Source organism: Bos grunniens, chromosome 16, assembly GCF_055505025.1.
Source record: "Bos grunniens cultivar Pamir isolate PY7600 chromosome 16, Bosgru_T2T1.0, whole genome shotgun sequence".
Lineage (NCBI taxonomy): Eukaryota > Metazoa > Chordata > Mammalia > Artiodactyla > Bovidae > Bos > Bos grunniens.
The window spans coordinates 53,363,180-53,378,754 of record NC_141180.1 but is presented as its reverse complement, the minus strand read 5'-3'; the positions used below and the strand labels follow the sequence as shown (position 1 = coordinate 53,378,754).

The 15,575-nt window shown below is 44.4% G+C and overlaps 1 protein-coding gene and 1 long non-coding RNA gene across 12 annotated transcripts in view; one reads left to right on the top strand and one right to left on the bottom strand.

Moving 5' to 3' along the window:
- CNIH3 (cornichon family AMPA receptor auxiliary protein 3) overlaps positions 1-15,575 on the top strand; it is a 179,363-nt gene that overhangs the window by 34,088 nt on the left and 129,700 nt on the right. For 3 of the 11 annotated variants that reach the window (XM_086345165.1, XM_086345168.1, XM_086345167.1), the window contains exon 1: positions 10,620-11,747. The exons of 3 other annotated variants lie outside the window; for them this stretch is intronic. In XM_086345165.1, coding sequence (XP_086201291.1) covers positions 11,667-11,747 — 81 coding nt within the window. In that variant the 5' untranslated portion in view covers positions 10,620-11,666. Of the gene's footprint in view, positions 1-10,555; positions 11,748-15,575 lie in introns of those variants that run through there. 5 more of the 11 variants (XM_086345160.1, XM_086345169.1, XM_086345155.1 and 2 more) reach the window with 5 other exon arrangements.
- LOC147356846 (uncharacterized) lies at positions 6,714-11,860 on the bottom strand. The gene is made up of 2 exons (XR_015143574.1): positions 11,151-11,860; positions 6,714-6,862 (listed from the first exon to the last, which is right to left on the bottom strand). It is a non-coding gene; the product is annotated as an uncharacterized LOC147356846 (long non-coding RNA).

Here is a 15,575-nt window from a genome sequence, read left to right as displayed (position 1 = left end):
CTACTGGAAAAACCATAGCTTTGACTAGATGGACCTTTGTTGGCAAAGTAATGTCTCTGCTTTTTAATATGCTGTCAAGGTTGGTCATAACTTTTCTTCCAAGGAGCAAGCATCTTTTAATTTCATGGCTGCAGTCACCATCTGCAGTGATTTTGGAGCCCAATAAAGTCTATCACTGTTTCCATTATTTTTCCATCTATTTGCCATGAAGTGATGGAACCAGATGCCATGATCTTAGTTTTCTGAATGTTGAGTTTTAAGCCTACGTTTTCATTCTCCTCTTTCACTTTCATCAAGAGGCTATTTAGTTCTTCTTTGCTTTCTGCCATAAGTGTGGTTTCATCTGCATATCTGTGGTTATTGATATTTCTCCCAGCAATCTTGATTCCAGCTTGTGCTTCATCCAGCCAAGCATTTTGCATGATGTATGCTGCATAGAAGTTAAAAAAGCAGGGTGACAATATACAGCCTTGACGTACTCCTTTCCCAATTTGGAACCAGTCTGTTGTTCCATGTCCAGTTCTAACTGTTGCTTCTTGAACTGCATACAGATTTCTCAGGAGGCGGGTTAGGTGGTCTGGTATTCCCATCTCTTGAAGAATTTTCCAGTTTGTTGTGATCCACACAGTCAAAGGCTTTGGCATAGTCAATAAAGCAGAAGTAGATGTTTTTCTGGAACCCTCTTGCTTTTTCTATGATCCAACGGATGTTGACAATTTCATCTCTGGTTCCTCTGCCTTTTCTAAAACCAGCTTGAATGTCTGGAAGTTCAAGGTTCATGTACTGTTGAAGCCTGACTTAGAGAATTTTGAGCATCACTTTGCTAGCGTGTGAGATGAGTGCAATTGTGCTGTAGTTTGAACATTCTTTGGCATTGCCTTTCTTTGGGATTGGAATGAGAACTGACCTTTTCCAGTCCTGTGGCCACTGCTGAGTTTTCCAAATTGTACTTATATGAAGTATCTAGACTAATCAGATTTATAGAGACAGAAAGTAGAATGGTGGTTGTCAGGGCTGGGGCAAGGAGAATGGGGTCTTACTGTTCACTGGGGGTGGAGTTTCAGTGTGGGAAGTTAAAACAATTTCTGGAGATGAATAGTGGTGATGGTTGTATACAATGTGAATGTACTCAGTATCACAGAACCAAATGCTGAAAGATGGTTAAAGTGGTGGATCTTATATATGTTTTAAAAACAACAACATCCTTTACACAAACAGGGTGGTAAGTATTCTGATGTCTGAGGACAACTGACCCCTGGAGCCCAAGCCTGGCCCAGACCTCAGAGTCTTTGTGTCTCTGCTTGTGGAATGGGGCTTGGGTGGCTGTGGGAATCAGAGCAAATGCAGGTATAAGATCTGGAGGTGTATGTTACCTAAGCTATAAGGGAGTTTGCTTCATTACACACTTCTTTCTAGAAGCCATGAGTTCTATCCACAGTGGACACCAAATTAAAAAGGCCACTTAGTGGATAAAGGGACATTTGCAATGGTCTATCACTACAAAACAAACAACCCCCAAACTTAGTTACTTAAAACAATAACCACTCTTTCTTTGCTCATGGCTCAGCCCTGGGCTAGGCTCAGCTGGGTGTTGTCTCTGCTGTATGTGGTGCTGGATGCAGTTAACCCATAGGTCTGGGGTTGGAAGAGTCAAGTTGGCCTCCCCAAAAGTATGGGGAGAAGTGGGGACTGGCTAGGCCTCTCTGTTACCATGAAATAATATACTTAATAATTCAGATTGATTTTTTATTACTTTCAATCCATGGAGCTTTGCAAACATCATTTGGCAGAATGACAGCATTTAATAAATAGAAACAACTTAAAAATTCATTACACTGCTGACTCTTGTCATCCCTCACTTTACATAATTTACCTAGATGTTTGAACAGCCTTCTTAGAATTTATAATTTGTTTTGTTTCAAGTGGTATATGATATTTCTTTGTTTCTCTAAAGCTTCCTTTATTTATCCTTATAGGCTTTATTACTTTTATTAATTATAGAATAAAATCGATTTAACAGAAACACATTTCTTATAAAGTCATGGAAAGTGTGACTATCACTATTAGAATATGGTTTATTAAGGCTAATTCTCTAATTTTTTCTACATGTTTACTTTCCTTTTACAAGATACATCAAATGAATATAAAAATTTTAAATTCTGTGGGGGTGGGATCAAGATGGCAGAGTAGAAAGATCCTAAGCTTGTTTCCTCCCATGGACACAGCAAAACTACAACTACATATAGAAGAGTTTTCCAACACAATGTTCCAAAGTCTGAGATGCAGCAAAAGCAGTTCTAAGATGTAAGGTTATAGTGGTACAGGTCGAACTTAGGAAACAAACAAAAAATCTCAAGAAAATTATCCCTATACCTAAAGGAACTAGAAAAAGGTAATCAAACAAAGCCCACAGTTAGTAGAAAGAAGGAAATAATAAAGATCAGAACGGAAAAAAATGAAATAGAGATTAGGTGGTCAAGAAGTACAAACTTCCATTTATAAGATAAATAAGTAGTAAGGATAAATCAGTACTAAGTACTTTACATCCTTCATTACATCATCCAGGGGTAATTGAATACAATGACTTAGTGTCAGATTAAAAACATTTAGAAATATTTCTAAAAGTTTGACTAAAATAGGGACTTTCCCCTAACCTACAGGCACTAGTACTGTCTGAACAAAATGTTTCCATGAAACTATGTCTTATTGACACTGTTTTTCTTAAACATCGGCAATAAAGTTTGGTTATTATTTTAAATATTATTCTAACTCCACAAGATCAACAAAATTTAAAATTTCTTGTTTTAAAATAAATTTTGATATGCTTTTATATGAAACAGTTGAAGGTTCATAGAAAGTGCATGTTTTACTTTTTTGATTTATAACTTTTAAAATAAGCTGTTTTCTCATTTCAGTCGGTATATGTTTTCCAATAAGTGGGAACATAAATCTAGAATGTAATGTATTCTTATATAGATACTGTTCTTTTTAAAATGACTGTTGAATATTTCATGCTGGGAAATGCTTGATTATGCTCAAGCACATGCTAGCTAGTGTTAATCTTTTTTTAAAATATGTATATTTATGTGTTTACTTGGCTGCGTCCTGTGGGATCTTTCGTTGCCTCACAGACTCTAGTTGTGGCACACAGGCTCCAGAGTGTGGAGGCTCAGAAGTTGCGGCGTGCAGGTTTAGCTCCTCCGTGGCATGTGGGATCTTAGTTTCCTGACCAGGGATTAGACCCCTATCCCCTGTACTGCAAGGCAGATTCTTAACCACTGGACCACCAGGGAAGTCCCTAGTTAATCTTTTAAAAGGTACTTCCTGAATATTTTAAATCATTTAATCAATATTTTAATTTTGAAGATACTGTTCTTTCAAATATGTTATAGCGTGAAACTGATCTTTTGATTATTTCATTGATAATTACAATTCTTTTTATTGAACCTCAAGCTTTGGCAAAACGTGATTGCCACTCTTTTGAATATCTAAATCTTTTAACAGTCAACTCAGAGCACCATTTGCATCCTATATTTATTTTCCTAGCACTGATGAGACACTCATATTTTGAAACAATCTATTTTGCATTAAAGAAATAAAAAGTATTATGTGAACTTGTACCAATTCTTGCACAGTATAAAAATGTTCAGGTCATTTTGAAATCTACACAGTAGGTATTCTAGGCTACATTTCTTTATTAATATTGTTTATTCTTTGCAGACTCAGAAGATTGAGTTGTATGATATTTAAATGGAACATTAATGAATGTATCCATTCTTGGTCCTCTTTTTTGTTCTGAGAGTTTTAAAAGATATTTATTGATAAATTCTTGAGTTTATAAATATTGAAACACTACATTTACCACTTACACAAACATTACTATGCACAAATATGACTGAAGTAGCAACTAATTAGAATCTGTGGCAACCACATGATTCCAGTATAGTGATAAACAGGGATGTCACCTGCATGGTGTGCTTTGTGATAAATAAGCATCTGAGAGTCCTGTTTATCAGTGGTCCTTGTGACATCCTATGACAATTGACCCAAATGAATGAGTTTAATTTAGAATCTTTAATTATTTATTAATTTTACTGTTTGCTGCAGTAACTGTCATTGTACTTACCAACTGGAACAGAAATCTTTCAAGAGTATCACAATCACTACAGTTATACCAGTGAATATTGGCCGAATAAGTTGCAAAGTGGAAAGTAGAAGGTCTTTGAAGTCAAGTCAAGGGTTCTTCCTGATTTGGGAGAGATTCTGCGAGATGTCCCTGAGGAGAAAAGATGAGAGAGGAGAGAGAACGGCTTTGGCAGTAGCAAGAAGGAAGCAGGAAGCAATGTCCTGCAGACAGTGAAGAGGCAGAAGTGCGTGTTCTGGAGGAGAGGAGACCCACACAGTGCTCATGCCAGCAACTCACGGAAGCGGCGGGACCTTAGAGACATGGCAGTGTGGTGCCCAGGGAGGCTGGAAAAGCCAAGCAGAGGAGCTCCCAGACACACCACCTAGGAAGAACAGAAGGCCAGAGGTGAAAGAACCCATGACCAGTTCAGTTAGGATGTCTCAGCAGGAACCAGTTGGACTGATGACCAAAGCCCGGTGCTTTGATGCTACGTAAGCCCCGAAGAAGCTCTATCCAAACTCGTGGGGGAACCCCACTGAAGGCTGATGGTGAATTTCCTACTAGTCCTACAAGCTAGACAGGAAGTCCAATTGGATTTAAATTATTTTAAGGAAAACGAAGAAGTGATTCATCTACCAGTCACGAGTCTACAATTGATAGCCAGCTTCTCCACATGTGTGAATGTGTGCCAAGCAAATTAAGTAGACAAATTCCTAGGCTAGATAATGCTAACTTAGATTTTTGAGGGCATGCAGAGCAGCAAACATTGGAAACCAGTGAACAAAGTCACCATGCTCAGCCCAGAGCTGTTAATAGCAGGCATTCAACTTAAAAAAAAAAAAAAAGGATTGGTGAATAAACTATATGCAAGCAAAAGGTTATAATGCTTTGAGAGATGAGGGGTGAAGGGAAAATCTTTAGATCGCTGTTTGAACAAACCAGCTATAAAATACAATTTGGGGACAATTAGAAGCACATACAGCAAGACATTAACAGTTGTTGAATCCAGGTGATACATAGTTGAATATTCAAGCTTCTCTTTTCTTTGCTGTTCTATATGTTTGAAAATTTTGTAATTTGTTGTTGCTGTTGTTTAGTTGCTTAGTCGTGTCTGACTCTTGTGACCCCATGGACTGTAGCCCACCAGGCTCCTCTGTTCACGGGATTTCCCAGGCAAGAATACTAGAGTGGATAGCTATTTCCTTCCCCTGACCCAGGGATTGAACCCGAGTCTCCTGCATTGGCAGGCAGATTCTTTACCACTGAGCCAACAGGGAAACCCCAAATTATATAATAAAAGCCATTAAAAAATCCAAATTCTCAGGGCATTCCAATAACCAAATTCACCAAAGAGAGAGAAACAGAGAGTCTTGGTGAGGTGGATTAAGTGGGCATATCCTCTGTCTGGTAGGGATTTGAGGAGTATTTGCATAGTGGCTGGGGGAAAAGCTGGTGAGTGGGGTTTACAAAGGAGGATGGGCAAAGCTTTCTGGGATTCTGACAGTTTGGCTGGGAAGCAAAGGAGTAACTGGAGTAACCACACCAGCCCTGAAAGGTGCAGAGTTCATTTATGTGAAGCAGTGAGGACATGTCCTGTGCTGTGCTGAGTCACTCAGTTGTGTCCTACTCTGTGCGACCCCACGGACTGTAGTCCGCCAGGCTCCTCTGTCCATGGGATTCTCCAGGCAAGAATATGGGAGTGGGTTGCCATGCCTTCCCGTTGGGGATCTTTCTGACCCAGGGATTGAAACTGTGTCTCATATCTGCTGCACTGGCAGGCATATTCTTTACCACTGGTGCTACCTGGGAAGCCCCAGTAAAGAGATACTTTCAAAAAATTTTATTTGTTTGTCTGGGCTGGGTCTTGGTTGCGACCCAGGGGAACTTTGACCTTTATTGAGGGATATTTAGTTGTGGCATGTCGGATCTAATTCCCTGACGAGGGATTGAATCTGGACTCCCTGCATTGGGAGCACCGAGTCTTAGTCACTGCACCACTAGGGAAGTCCCAGGATATACTCTTGAATTCTGTGCTAAATGAAGTCTGGTCAGATTTTCCTATGAGTGGAATGGGGTTGGTAATGGGATAGAAGGGGCTCACAGCCCACTTAACTGAGCTTCCCATGGATTCAAAGACATACTTCTTTAAACTTTGACTGCTTCTCTGACTGATGCTTATGGGTCAGGTGGAGAGGGAGGGTCAGGGGAGGAAGAAGCAGGATAGGGCTGAGGGTTGGAAGAAGCTTCATGATGAACCAAGTCTTCAGTCATGTGGGGACATGTTATATGCCTTCACTCTTGAGAAACTGAAATGTTACTGTTCATAAGAGAAGGAAGAAAACCAAAACTAACCTATATACATAAGCTTGGGAAGAGGTTAGGAGGCTAACCTAACCTGTATAAAGAGGTTCAAGGTCCATTGGAAGTCAAAGCTTCTGCCATCTTGGACCTAGTTGGTTCTAACCAGTTTATATCATATCCTCAAGGGCTATGTCATTCATTTATAGGATGTGTCCTGCCCACTTTCTTCTGTTTCAGGAGGCCCAGCTATGTTGTCAATGGTACTTGCTTCCTCTGTCTCTTTAGCTTTTCCATTCTTAATGAGATGATTTCCTTCTTATGATCATGAGACTGCTGGTGTATTTCTAGGCATCAGGTTTGCATTCCAGGCAAAAAGAAGTCTATATCTTAGAGGTTCAAGCTGCGTCACAACGGTCACTCTTACCTGTACAGAGGCTGGGGAAAAAAAAAAATCAAGTAATTGGCTTTTCAAATATCTACAGCAGCTGAAACAATATAGGTTGGCAGGATATTATGATTTATAAGAAATATATATATTTGGTCATTCAAATGTCCACTGTCCTGACTCACTGCTCCAAAAACCCTTAAAATATCCTGAGAGATAAGAGCAGTGTGAGCATCTTTTGTTATAATATTTGGTCTCTTGTCCTCAGTTCCTGAACTCACTTCAGAGCTAGAAAGGTGAAATGGTGTCTTGCTATCCATAACAAGCTCCTTTCTACAATAACTGGTTTATGTTAATGATGTGACTTTTGGAACACTCCTAAGAAAGGGGGCTAGTCGAGTGGGGAATCAACTATGATTAGTTTCTGACAGTGGGATTGGTCCTACTCCCTGATTTCTGGCAAGGGGAGAGGGGATGGAGGTTGAGTTTGTCAAAAATGGCCAAGAGCTTCCAGGTTGCTAAACCAGAACACATCACTGTGGGTGGTGCATCCCAAACTCCATGGTGACAGATGCTCTTAAGTTCAAGAGCCTTCCAGATCTTGTTCTATATATCTCTTGATCTGGCTGTTCATTCATATCCTTGAATATCCTTTGTAATAAACTGGTAATCTAGTAAGTAAACTGGATTCCTGAGTACTGTGAACTGCTCTAGCAAATTAATCAAATCCAAGGAAGGGATCATTGGAACCTCCAATCAGTTGCCAGTTGGCAGAAGCAGAGGTGATCGTGTGATTGGCATCTGAACTGGAGACTGGCTTGTGAAACTGAGCCCTTAACTTGTGGAATCTGATGCTATTAAGATTTGAGTTGAATTGTAGGATGCCCAGGTGGTTTCTGAGGATTGCTTGGTGATATGGGAAGACCCCTCACATTGGAATTGGGTACAGAACACTTTAGTTGGTCACTCAACACCCATTCCTAATCACTTTATTCCTTGCCTTCCTGTACTGTGTCACATGCACATTTATTTTATTTTTTTAAAGACATTGGCTTGTGGAGGAGTTATGTACTACTTCAGCAATCAGCCTGGGAACTTTATGGGTCCTTAGGAATGCCCACAAGACATGGGGACTAGATAGTTGTTGAATAACAGTAACTGCCTGGGATCTTATTTTCTGAAATTCTACCACTGTAGTCACCTTTACTAAGATACCACTTTATAACTGATAAAATGAGATACAGCACGGCTGAGGAATGGGCAAGAAAAATAGAGCCTGTGATATGGATGGATACTTGAAAGTCAGAGTGGTAGGATAATTAAATTTTCCTTTCATGTACAGGCTTCTGATTCTGGTAATGCTGGGTTAGATAATTCAGACCAATCTTCCTGCTGCTGCTGCTGCTAAGTCGCTTCAGTCATGTCCGACTCTGTGTGACCCCATAGACGGTAGCCCACCAGGCTTCCCCGTCCCTGGGATTCTCCAGGCAAGAACGCTGGAGTGGGTTGCCATTTCCTTCTCCAATGCATGAAAGTGAAAAGTGAAAGTGAAATCGCTCAGTCATGTCTGACTCCTAGCGACCTCGTGGACTGCAGCCTACAAGGTTCCTCCGTCCATGGGATTTTCCAGGCAAGAGTACTGGAGTGGGGTGCCATTGCCTTCTCCGGACCAATCTTCCTACTGAACACAATTTTAAAAGCTGAATGAAATATGTGTATATATATATATATTTATATATTTTTAAAAGCACCAAACTCAACAAAGGAGTAAGGAATTACTGAGGCCAAGTTCTGAGTGGTCGGGAACCCAGAGAGGCCAGACTAGCACTTGGGCCAGTTTTCTCTAGAGACATTTGCTAACCTAGAGGAGGTGGCTGACAGGCTGGGTTGTGCTTTTAGTGCTTTCCAGGGTAGGGGCAAAAGTCAGATTCCAAGGACCACCATGGTTTAAAACTTGATAACCCACTTGCTTTGGCTTGGGATCTAAAGCGATTGCTCCACTTGAATAAGACTGAACCAGAAATAAAGACATCCTTCACGCAGACCATAGTTAGTAGGTTGGTCCACAAAATCTCAGTCTCTGAAACTGGATCCAGGTAATTTTAGAGTGCTCATTTCCCCCAGACACTTGGCAAAAGAAGTATAAAATTTTCGTTGGAGAAGGATAACATCATCTTAGAAACCTCAAATTTCCACAAAGAACATCTCAAAACAAAGTTTGACATACAATATAAAATTACTAGAGAGATGAGATGCTAGGATTCCATAAGAAGGAACCAGTAGAAACAAAAGATAATAGATTAGCCTTACTACTACTACTACTACTACTACTACTAAGTCGCTTCAGTCGTGTCCGACTCTGTGCGACCCCATAGACGGCAGCCCATCAGGCTGCCCTGTCTCTGGGATTCTCCAGGCAAGAACACTGGAGTGGGTTGCCATTTCCTTCTCCAGATCAGCCTTAAGGGTCTCGAAGTATTTGAATGATCAAATTTCCCTTTGAGATTGTTGTATTGTTCTGGTGTTGCAAAAATTTATGAAGCATAATCACAACAATGAAAAGAAATAACTGATATAAAATAAACAGCAAAAAACAGAGCTAGAAAGAAATACACCACTTTTGTGTTAGTGGCGTCTGAGAGTGGCAAATAGCGTTTGCTTCATTTTTTTCCATCTCTGTATTTCCAAATTTTCTTAAAGAAACTTTATACTCAGAGACATATTTAGGTGAAAGATAAAGTGGCAAAAAATATAACACAGGGCAGGGCTGAAGTCACAGGTGTGCAACTTCTACAGTTGCAGGGCTTGGGGGAGGGTGTCCTGTACTCAGACGGGCCTCAACCTTGGTTTAATAATCTGCTGTTCCTATGTTGAAAGTCTCTCTCTGTGCTGTGCTTAGTCTCTCAGTCGTGTCCGACTGTTTGGGACCCCATGGACCGCAGCCCGTCAGGCACCTCTATACATGGGGATTCTCCAGGCAAGAACACCGGAGTGGATTGCCATGCCCTCGTCCAGGGTTTTTTCCCAACCCAGGAATCGAATCCAGGTCTCCTGCATTGCACGCGGATTCTTTACCAGCTGAGCTACCAGGGAAGATCCCCATCCCCCATATATATTTAAATAAGAAGCCCCATATTTGCATTTTGCACTTGGCAGTGCAAAGTATGTAGACCCAGAGGCAATTAAATGTTGACCCTTAAGCAGATAAGAAGACCGAGATTTACAGAGGCTAGGAAGGGTGCAGTTAGAATGGGGTTTGACTGCAAAAGCACAAGCTTTTGACAGATCCACTAGACCAACGCCAATATACACCGAACCATTGCTGCCGCATCTCCAGCCCACAATAGTCCTCAAAGTCTAGCTTCCTCAATCCCAAGGTCAGACGGCGGGGGAGGGTGAAGGATGCGAAGGAAAGATGCTCACAGAGAATTTGCAGGGATGCGCTGCAAGCGCAACCTGAAGCATTATGAAATCCATAGCTGGGAAAATCCACTGGACAACCCTGGGGTCCAAAAGATTTTCCTGTCTCCCCAACCAACACAACATCAGCATCCTCAGCCCCTACAATGCCCACTCCAGAGTAACTGCGAGATCCGGGAGAAGCCGCAGCCTTTAGGTGCGAGGTACACACATACCCTTCCGCAGCTTCCCACCTCCTCCAGACGCACGTGTTTAAAGAGTCCCTGCTCCTCCCCACCCCGCCCCACCTCGGCACGGCCGTCCCGTCCCGCCCCGCCCCCCCCGCGCTGCTGGCCTCAAGTTTCCTCGGAGAGGCCGGCGCGCACAAGTGAGGCAGCCTCGGCGACCGAGCGCCCAGCAGCGCTTGGCCGCCCACCTTTCCCCGGCCCCGTCGCCGCCGCAGTCTCCGCCCGCCGGGGAGGGCGTGCTCGGCGGAGCCGGAGCCGAGGGTGGGGCCCCAAGAGGGAGGGGACCCCGGCCGCGCAGCTTCAGTGCTCTTAGCGGCACAGGCAGCAGCAGCAGGTGGAGCGAGCTTCGCGGTGAGCAGCTCTTGGCCTGAGATCCACTCCAGCGGGCCTGCTGGGCTGGAGCCTGTGTGGCCGGGCTCCTGTGCCACTTAGACACAGGAGACACTAGAGTCCCACCCCTAGTTTCCGGGGAACTTGGATTACCAAGGTTGGTGGGCCCGGGGGCCGCCGGAGCCTGGCGCGCCTAGGAGCGCACGGCAGCTCTGGAAACCGCATCCGGGGCGCAGGGCCAAGGAAACCTCGCTCTTCTCGGCTACCTAAAGACCTGTTTCCCCGGGAAAGAGCCTCTGCTGGATCTGGGATTTGGGAGGAGCTCGGGGTCGCCCCCCTCCCCCGCCCCCTTCCCGGGCACCTCGCTGGACGCTCTCGGTTGGCGCCCAGGTGGCGCGGCAGGGTCCTGAGCGGCGCTCTCGGCTCTCCTGTGCCGCTCAGACGCGGGAAGCAGAGGGGGCTCTTCCCTGGGATTCCGTGGCTCGCGTGGTCCTCCGAGGAGTCCTCGCACCCCCGCGTCGTGTTGTCTCGAAAAGCTGGCTGGTTGGCACTAACTGCAGAAGTTCGCTATTGATTTGGTTTCTTCTTCGATTTGGGGACAGTTCCCGCCAACGACGCGCGACGCACCTGTCTTCGCGGAGGAGCTGGCGTCTCAGGTCGCCGGAGCCTGCGGAAATTCTGCCCCTATCCCAGCCCCGCACGGCTCTCCGCTGGCGTGCCTCCTTCCTAGCCACTGGCCTCGAGCGGAGGGTGCAGACCTGGCTCCTTGCTGTCCCCCGCCTTTTGAGGGAGTGCGGTCCTCCAGAGGGACTTCGGCCTCCTAGGCGCTGCTTGGTGTGTTGGTGTTGGGGTGCGCGCGGCCCCCCGCCGGCCGGCCATGGCCTTCACTTTCGCTGCTTTCTGCTACATGCTCTCGCTGGTGCTGTGCGCTGCCCTCATCTTCTTCGCCATCTGGCACGTGAGTAACCGGCAGCGGCTTCTAACTCTTTTCTTGCGCCCCTGGCCGCCTCTTTCCCCAGGTCCTCTGGAATGCCGCCTCACTTTCTCCACATCGCGAGTGTGGGCTGAGAGGCGGCCGGCCGCTGCGCACCCGCGGTTAGACCCTCTGCCGCCGCCTGGTTGTCCCGGGCGGGAGATGGTTCAGAGCATCCCGAGGCCGGCGCGCCTTCGGTGCCCTCCTACTGGCGGCAGGCGGAGGGACCTCCGGGCCGCGGGGCAGGGCATCCTCGCCAGGGCTTGGCCTTGTGTCCCAGGCCCCGGGATGAGCAACCTTCCCCCCACTTCCCGTGCCCCCTCCTCTCCTGCCCGCGGGGAGGCGAAGGAGAAGCGCCACCATGGGCCCGGCAGTTAGTCAAGTAACTATAACAACTAAACATTTAAAATGTCAGCATCTGTGGTGGGTTGCGTTTCCGCATAACTGGAGACAAAGTGGAAACACGACGGGAGCGCCTTGTAAGAGGAAGTAGGGAGAGGCCGGGCCAGGAAGGGAAGTGGAGGGAAACCAGGTGATGCAGGTGGACAAAGAAGGGGGTGGGCCAGTGAGGATGAGAGAGAAAAGCGAGGACCAGGGAGGGAGACCGGAGAAAGACACGCATGAATGAGGCTGTGGAGGAAAGTCTCGCAGAGACAGGTGGAGGGGAGAGTTTCCTCCATCGCCCTCCTGGGGTCTGAGCCAGTCAACTCCTGAAAGGCTTTGCGATGGCACACCTCCTTTTGGCGAGATCTCCGGCATCCCCAGTGGGCACACACTTGCCTGCTGCCCTTCCTGGGGCTGCATCAGGTTGAGGGCAGTCATAATGAGTCCCGACTCTGCAGGTGTGGCTTGGGAATAGGGGACAGAGTGCTTCTGAATAGGAGGGAGAGAGAAGTGAGGAACGCTGGTTCTCTTACAGAGATGCACAACATGGGACATGGCTAGTTACTCTCAGAGCTTCCTTCTCTGAGGTTGTTTAAGCTCCCCGCCCTCACCATCAGAGACTTGTTGGGAAGAATAGCTAACGTCACACATTTTAGGAACACCCCGGTGCTGCCCAGCAAGTCAGGTGCCAGGGAAGGATGCTGAGATGAGTTCTTGGAGGCATGGTTCCCGTGAGCCTCAGAGAACATGCATCTGGTGGATTGAAGACCAGGAGAGAATTTCGTGGTGGGTGGGATGAAGATGTTTTGTACAAATGGTTTCCAGAGTGAGAGGATTTCTTTGAAAATAGAACTAAGTAGCTAGAGCAGCCTCTGTTACAAGGCTCTCTGACAGGGAGGAGCAGGAACCCCAGGAGGGGGAAGACTTCTGACTGTGTCATCCTAGGGAAGATGCTTAGGAAAGGCATCTCAAAAGTGAGAAAGTTGACCTGGATGATCTCCAAGCTTCCCCTTAGGTCTAAGAGGGTTTAAGTGTGTGCATCAGTTGACCTATTAATCTAGGGATGAGAGAGAAGAAATTCATACGTGGGAATTTCGGGGCTGATCAAAAATCCTGCGAGTGAGAAGTGATGGGATTTTGCATCATCTCTTCCTCTGTGGGGAAGGCTGGCTCTATCATACAGTGCAGAATGGAGCCTTGAAGTTGCTGGCACTCATTAAGGGCAAACAAAACTTAGGTTAAAAAGGGGTGCAGAACAGATCATGCTCAAACATGCAACAGACCTTTCCTAATGTGCTTTAAAGGAGCTTGCTGTACTTCTTGAGATCAAGGGAGTTGTTTGCATTCTAGAAGACTAACTACCCCTCTTTTTAAGAAATACTTCATTCGCTGTTTCTTTACATTTTTGCCTTGGCCAGGGGGTGGCAGGTACCAGAGAGCTTCATCAAACTTCATCAGGCTTAGAGAGCTTTGAATTAGCCCCTGAAGCAAAGCAGGTAACCAGAAAGAATAATTTTCTCTCACTCGGGAAGATAATAAATAATTCAGGAGTAGGTTAATTAAATGGATGGTCTAAGCAGCTGGTTGACTGATAGACATTTGACTCAAAACCGAGCATTATTGCAATCCCATGTTGGCCTCTACTCTTCTGGTTTCCAGTGCTCAGCCCCCTGTCGAGGGGTAGCTGGACATGGTCAGGTTCAAAGTCTGGGTCAGGTCCGGACCTCCTTCCTGACCTGGCAAGATTCCAGTTTCTGATGATGAAAAGAGTTTGTGCTCTTTGAATTCAAATTACAGTAACAACTCCCAAGTCTCAGCCCCTTTTCCTTTCCTAGTCTTTTCTGTCACCCTCTCTGCAAAGAAAACAATCCAAAGCCACAACTGCATTGCTTTAGTTCCTGAACACTGAAAGGGGAAATCTGAGACACATCTACACAATCTGTGTACCCATTGTGTGTGTGGGGGTGTTGGTTATATGGTGATGATTATTTCAACCAAAATTTAGTTAGCCTGTGTTATACTGTGTTTTCTTTTTTTCCAGCGTCTTATGTTCCTTATACATTTCTTGATCTGACAAGCCATATTGATTGCTTACTACATATTGACATCCTAAATAATGACTTGGGCACTTAACAATTTACAGCAGTTAAAAGACCTGTCCCCCTGCCATGTCTGGGCTGAAGAAAAGAAGATGGTTCTTCTTACCTAATTGTACATACTTAGGGACAGTAAGAGTAGTTGCTGTTTGCTGAGTGTTTGTTGTAGGCCAGTCTTAGGGACTTACAGAGGACTCCTCAGGTGTATCTTCAATTGCTTACCTGTCTCCTCTTGCAGACAGGAAGTCTGGAAGCAAGGATGGATGTGGCCAGTCATAGCACAACTCAGTTTTTAAAAGTGACTCTAGGTATTTTTAAAAGAAAATTTTAAAGCCAGAATTTTTAAAACTTTCAAGTTTTGCTTTTTACTTTGAAAATTTATCTGCATTTGTTTTCAAATGGAAAGATTTCACATTACTGATTAATTTATGCTATACGAGCCACCGTCTTTGAGTATATTTGTTACATTTAGAAGATGCAGAATAAAACTGAGGATTTTTTTGTCTGTGTGGCTTTGCATACCATCAGATACATGGTCCCTTATTGCCCAGGCAGCCTTTTTGTCCTTGCAACTGACATTTTACAGATGAAAAGACTATATGAAGAGGTTATGAAACTTGCCTAAGGTTGCACAGCTGGTATGCATTAGAGCATTAGAGTGTTTAGCTGAGTCTCAGGCTCTTATGCCCATGTCCCTTTTCTAACTCTCGTCACTGTCTTTGGATTGTTTAGCTTTGATAATAGTGAATAATATTCCTATCCAAAGAATTATCTTTTTATGTATAGATGAAGTATTTGGAGTTGGAATTTCTGATTAGAGTCACAACAACAGGAAGACGACACCAAACATACTGTATATCCTTTTTAAAAAGAGAAAATTCTATTTCATTTTTTGAAAAAAAAATATATTTTTTCTGTTTATACAAGTTCATTGCCCCGAATTTTGAAAGGACAGGTACATAGTCATGGACCAAAATCACTGCTAATGTCATCATCCAGAAGAGGTTTGGATGTCTCTTCTTCCAAACATTGTGTGTGTGTATTTTTAAAAATGCAGTTGGGTGTTTAGAAGGGGAAAAAGTGTTCTAAAGGGTTTCAGATGCGAAGTGATGTCTGTTTCCAGCCAATATAAAATGAACAATGTTACTCGCAAGAGCCCTCTCAGCTCCAGCTTGGTTGAGCCTGTTTGCAGACTGTCTCATTTATATAAACACAGATGAAACCATTCTTTGAAAAGATCGAAGATTCATACCAGTTATTTCAGATTTTTAGTTAAAAAAAATGTTTTTTAAATATCTAGAGTCACTTTTAAAAACCGAGTTTTGCGGCATAC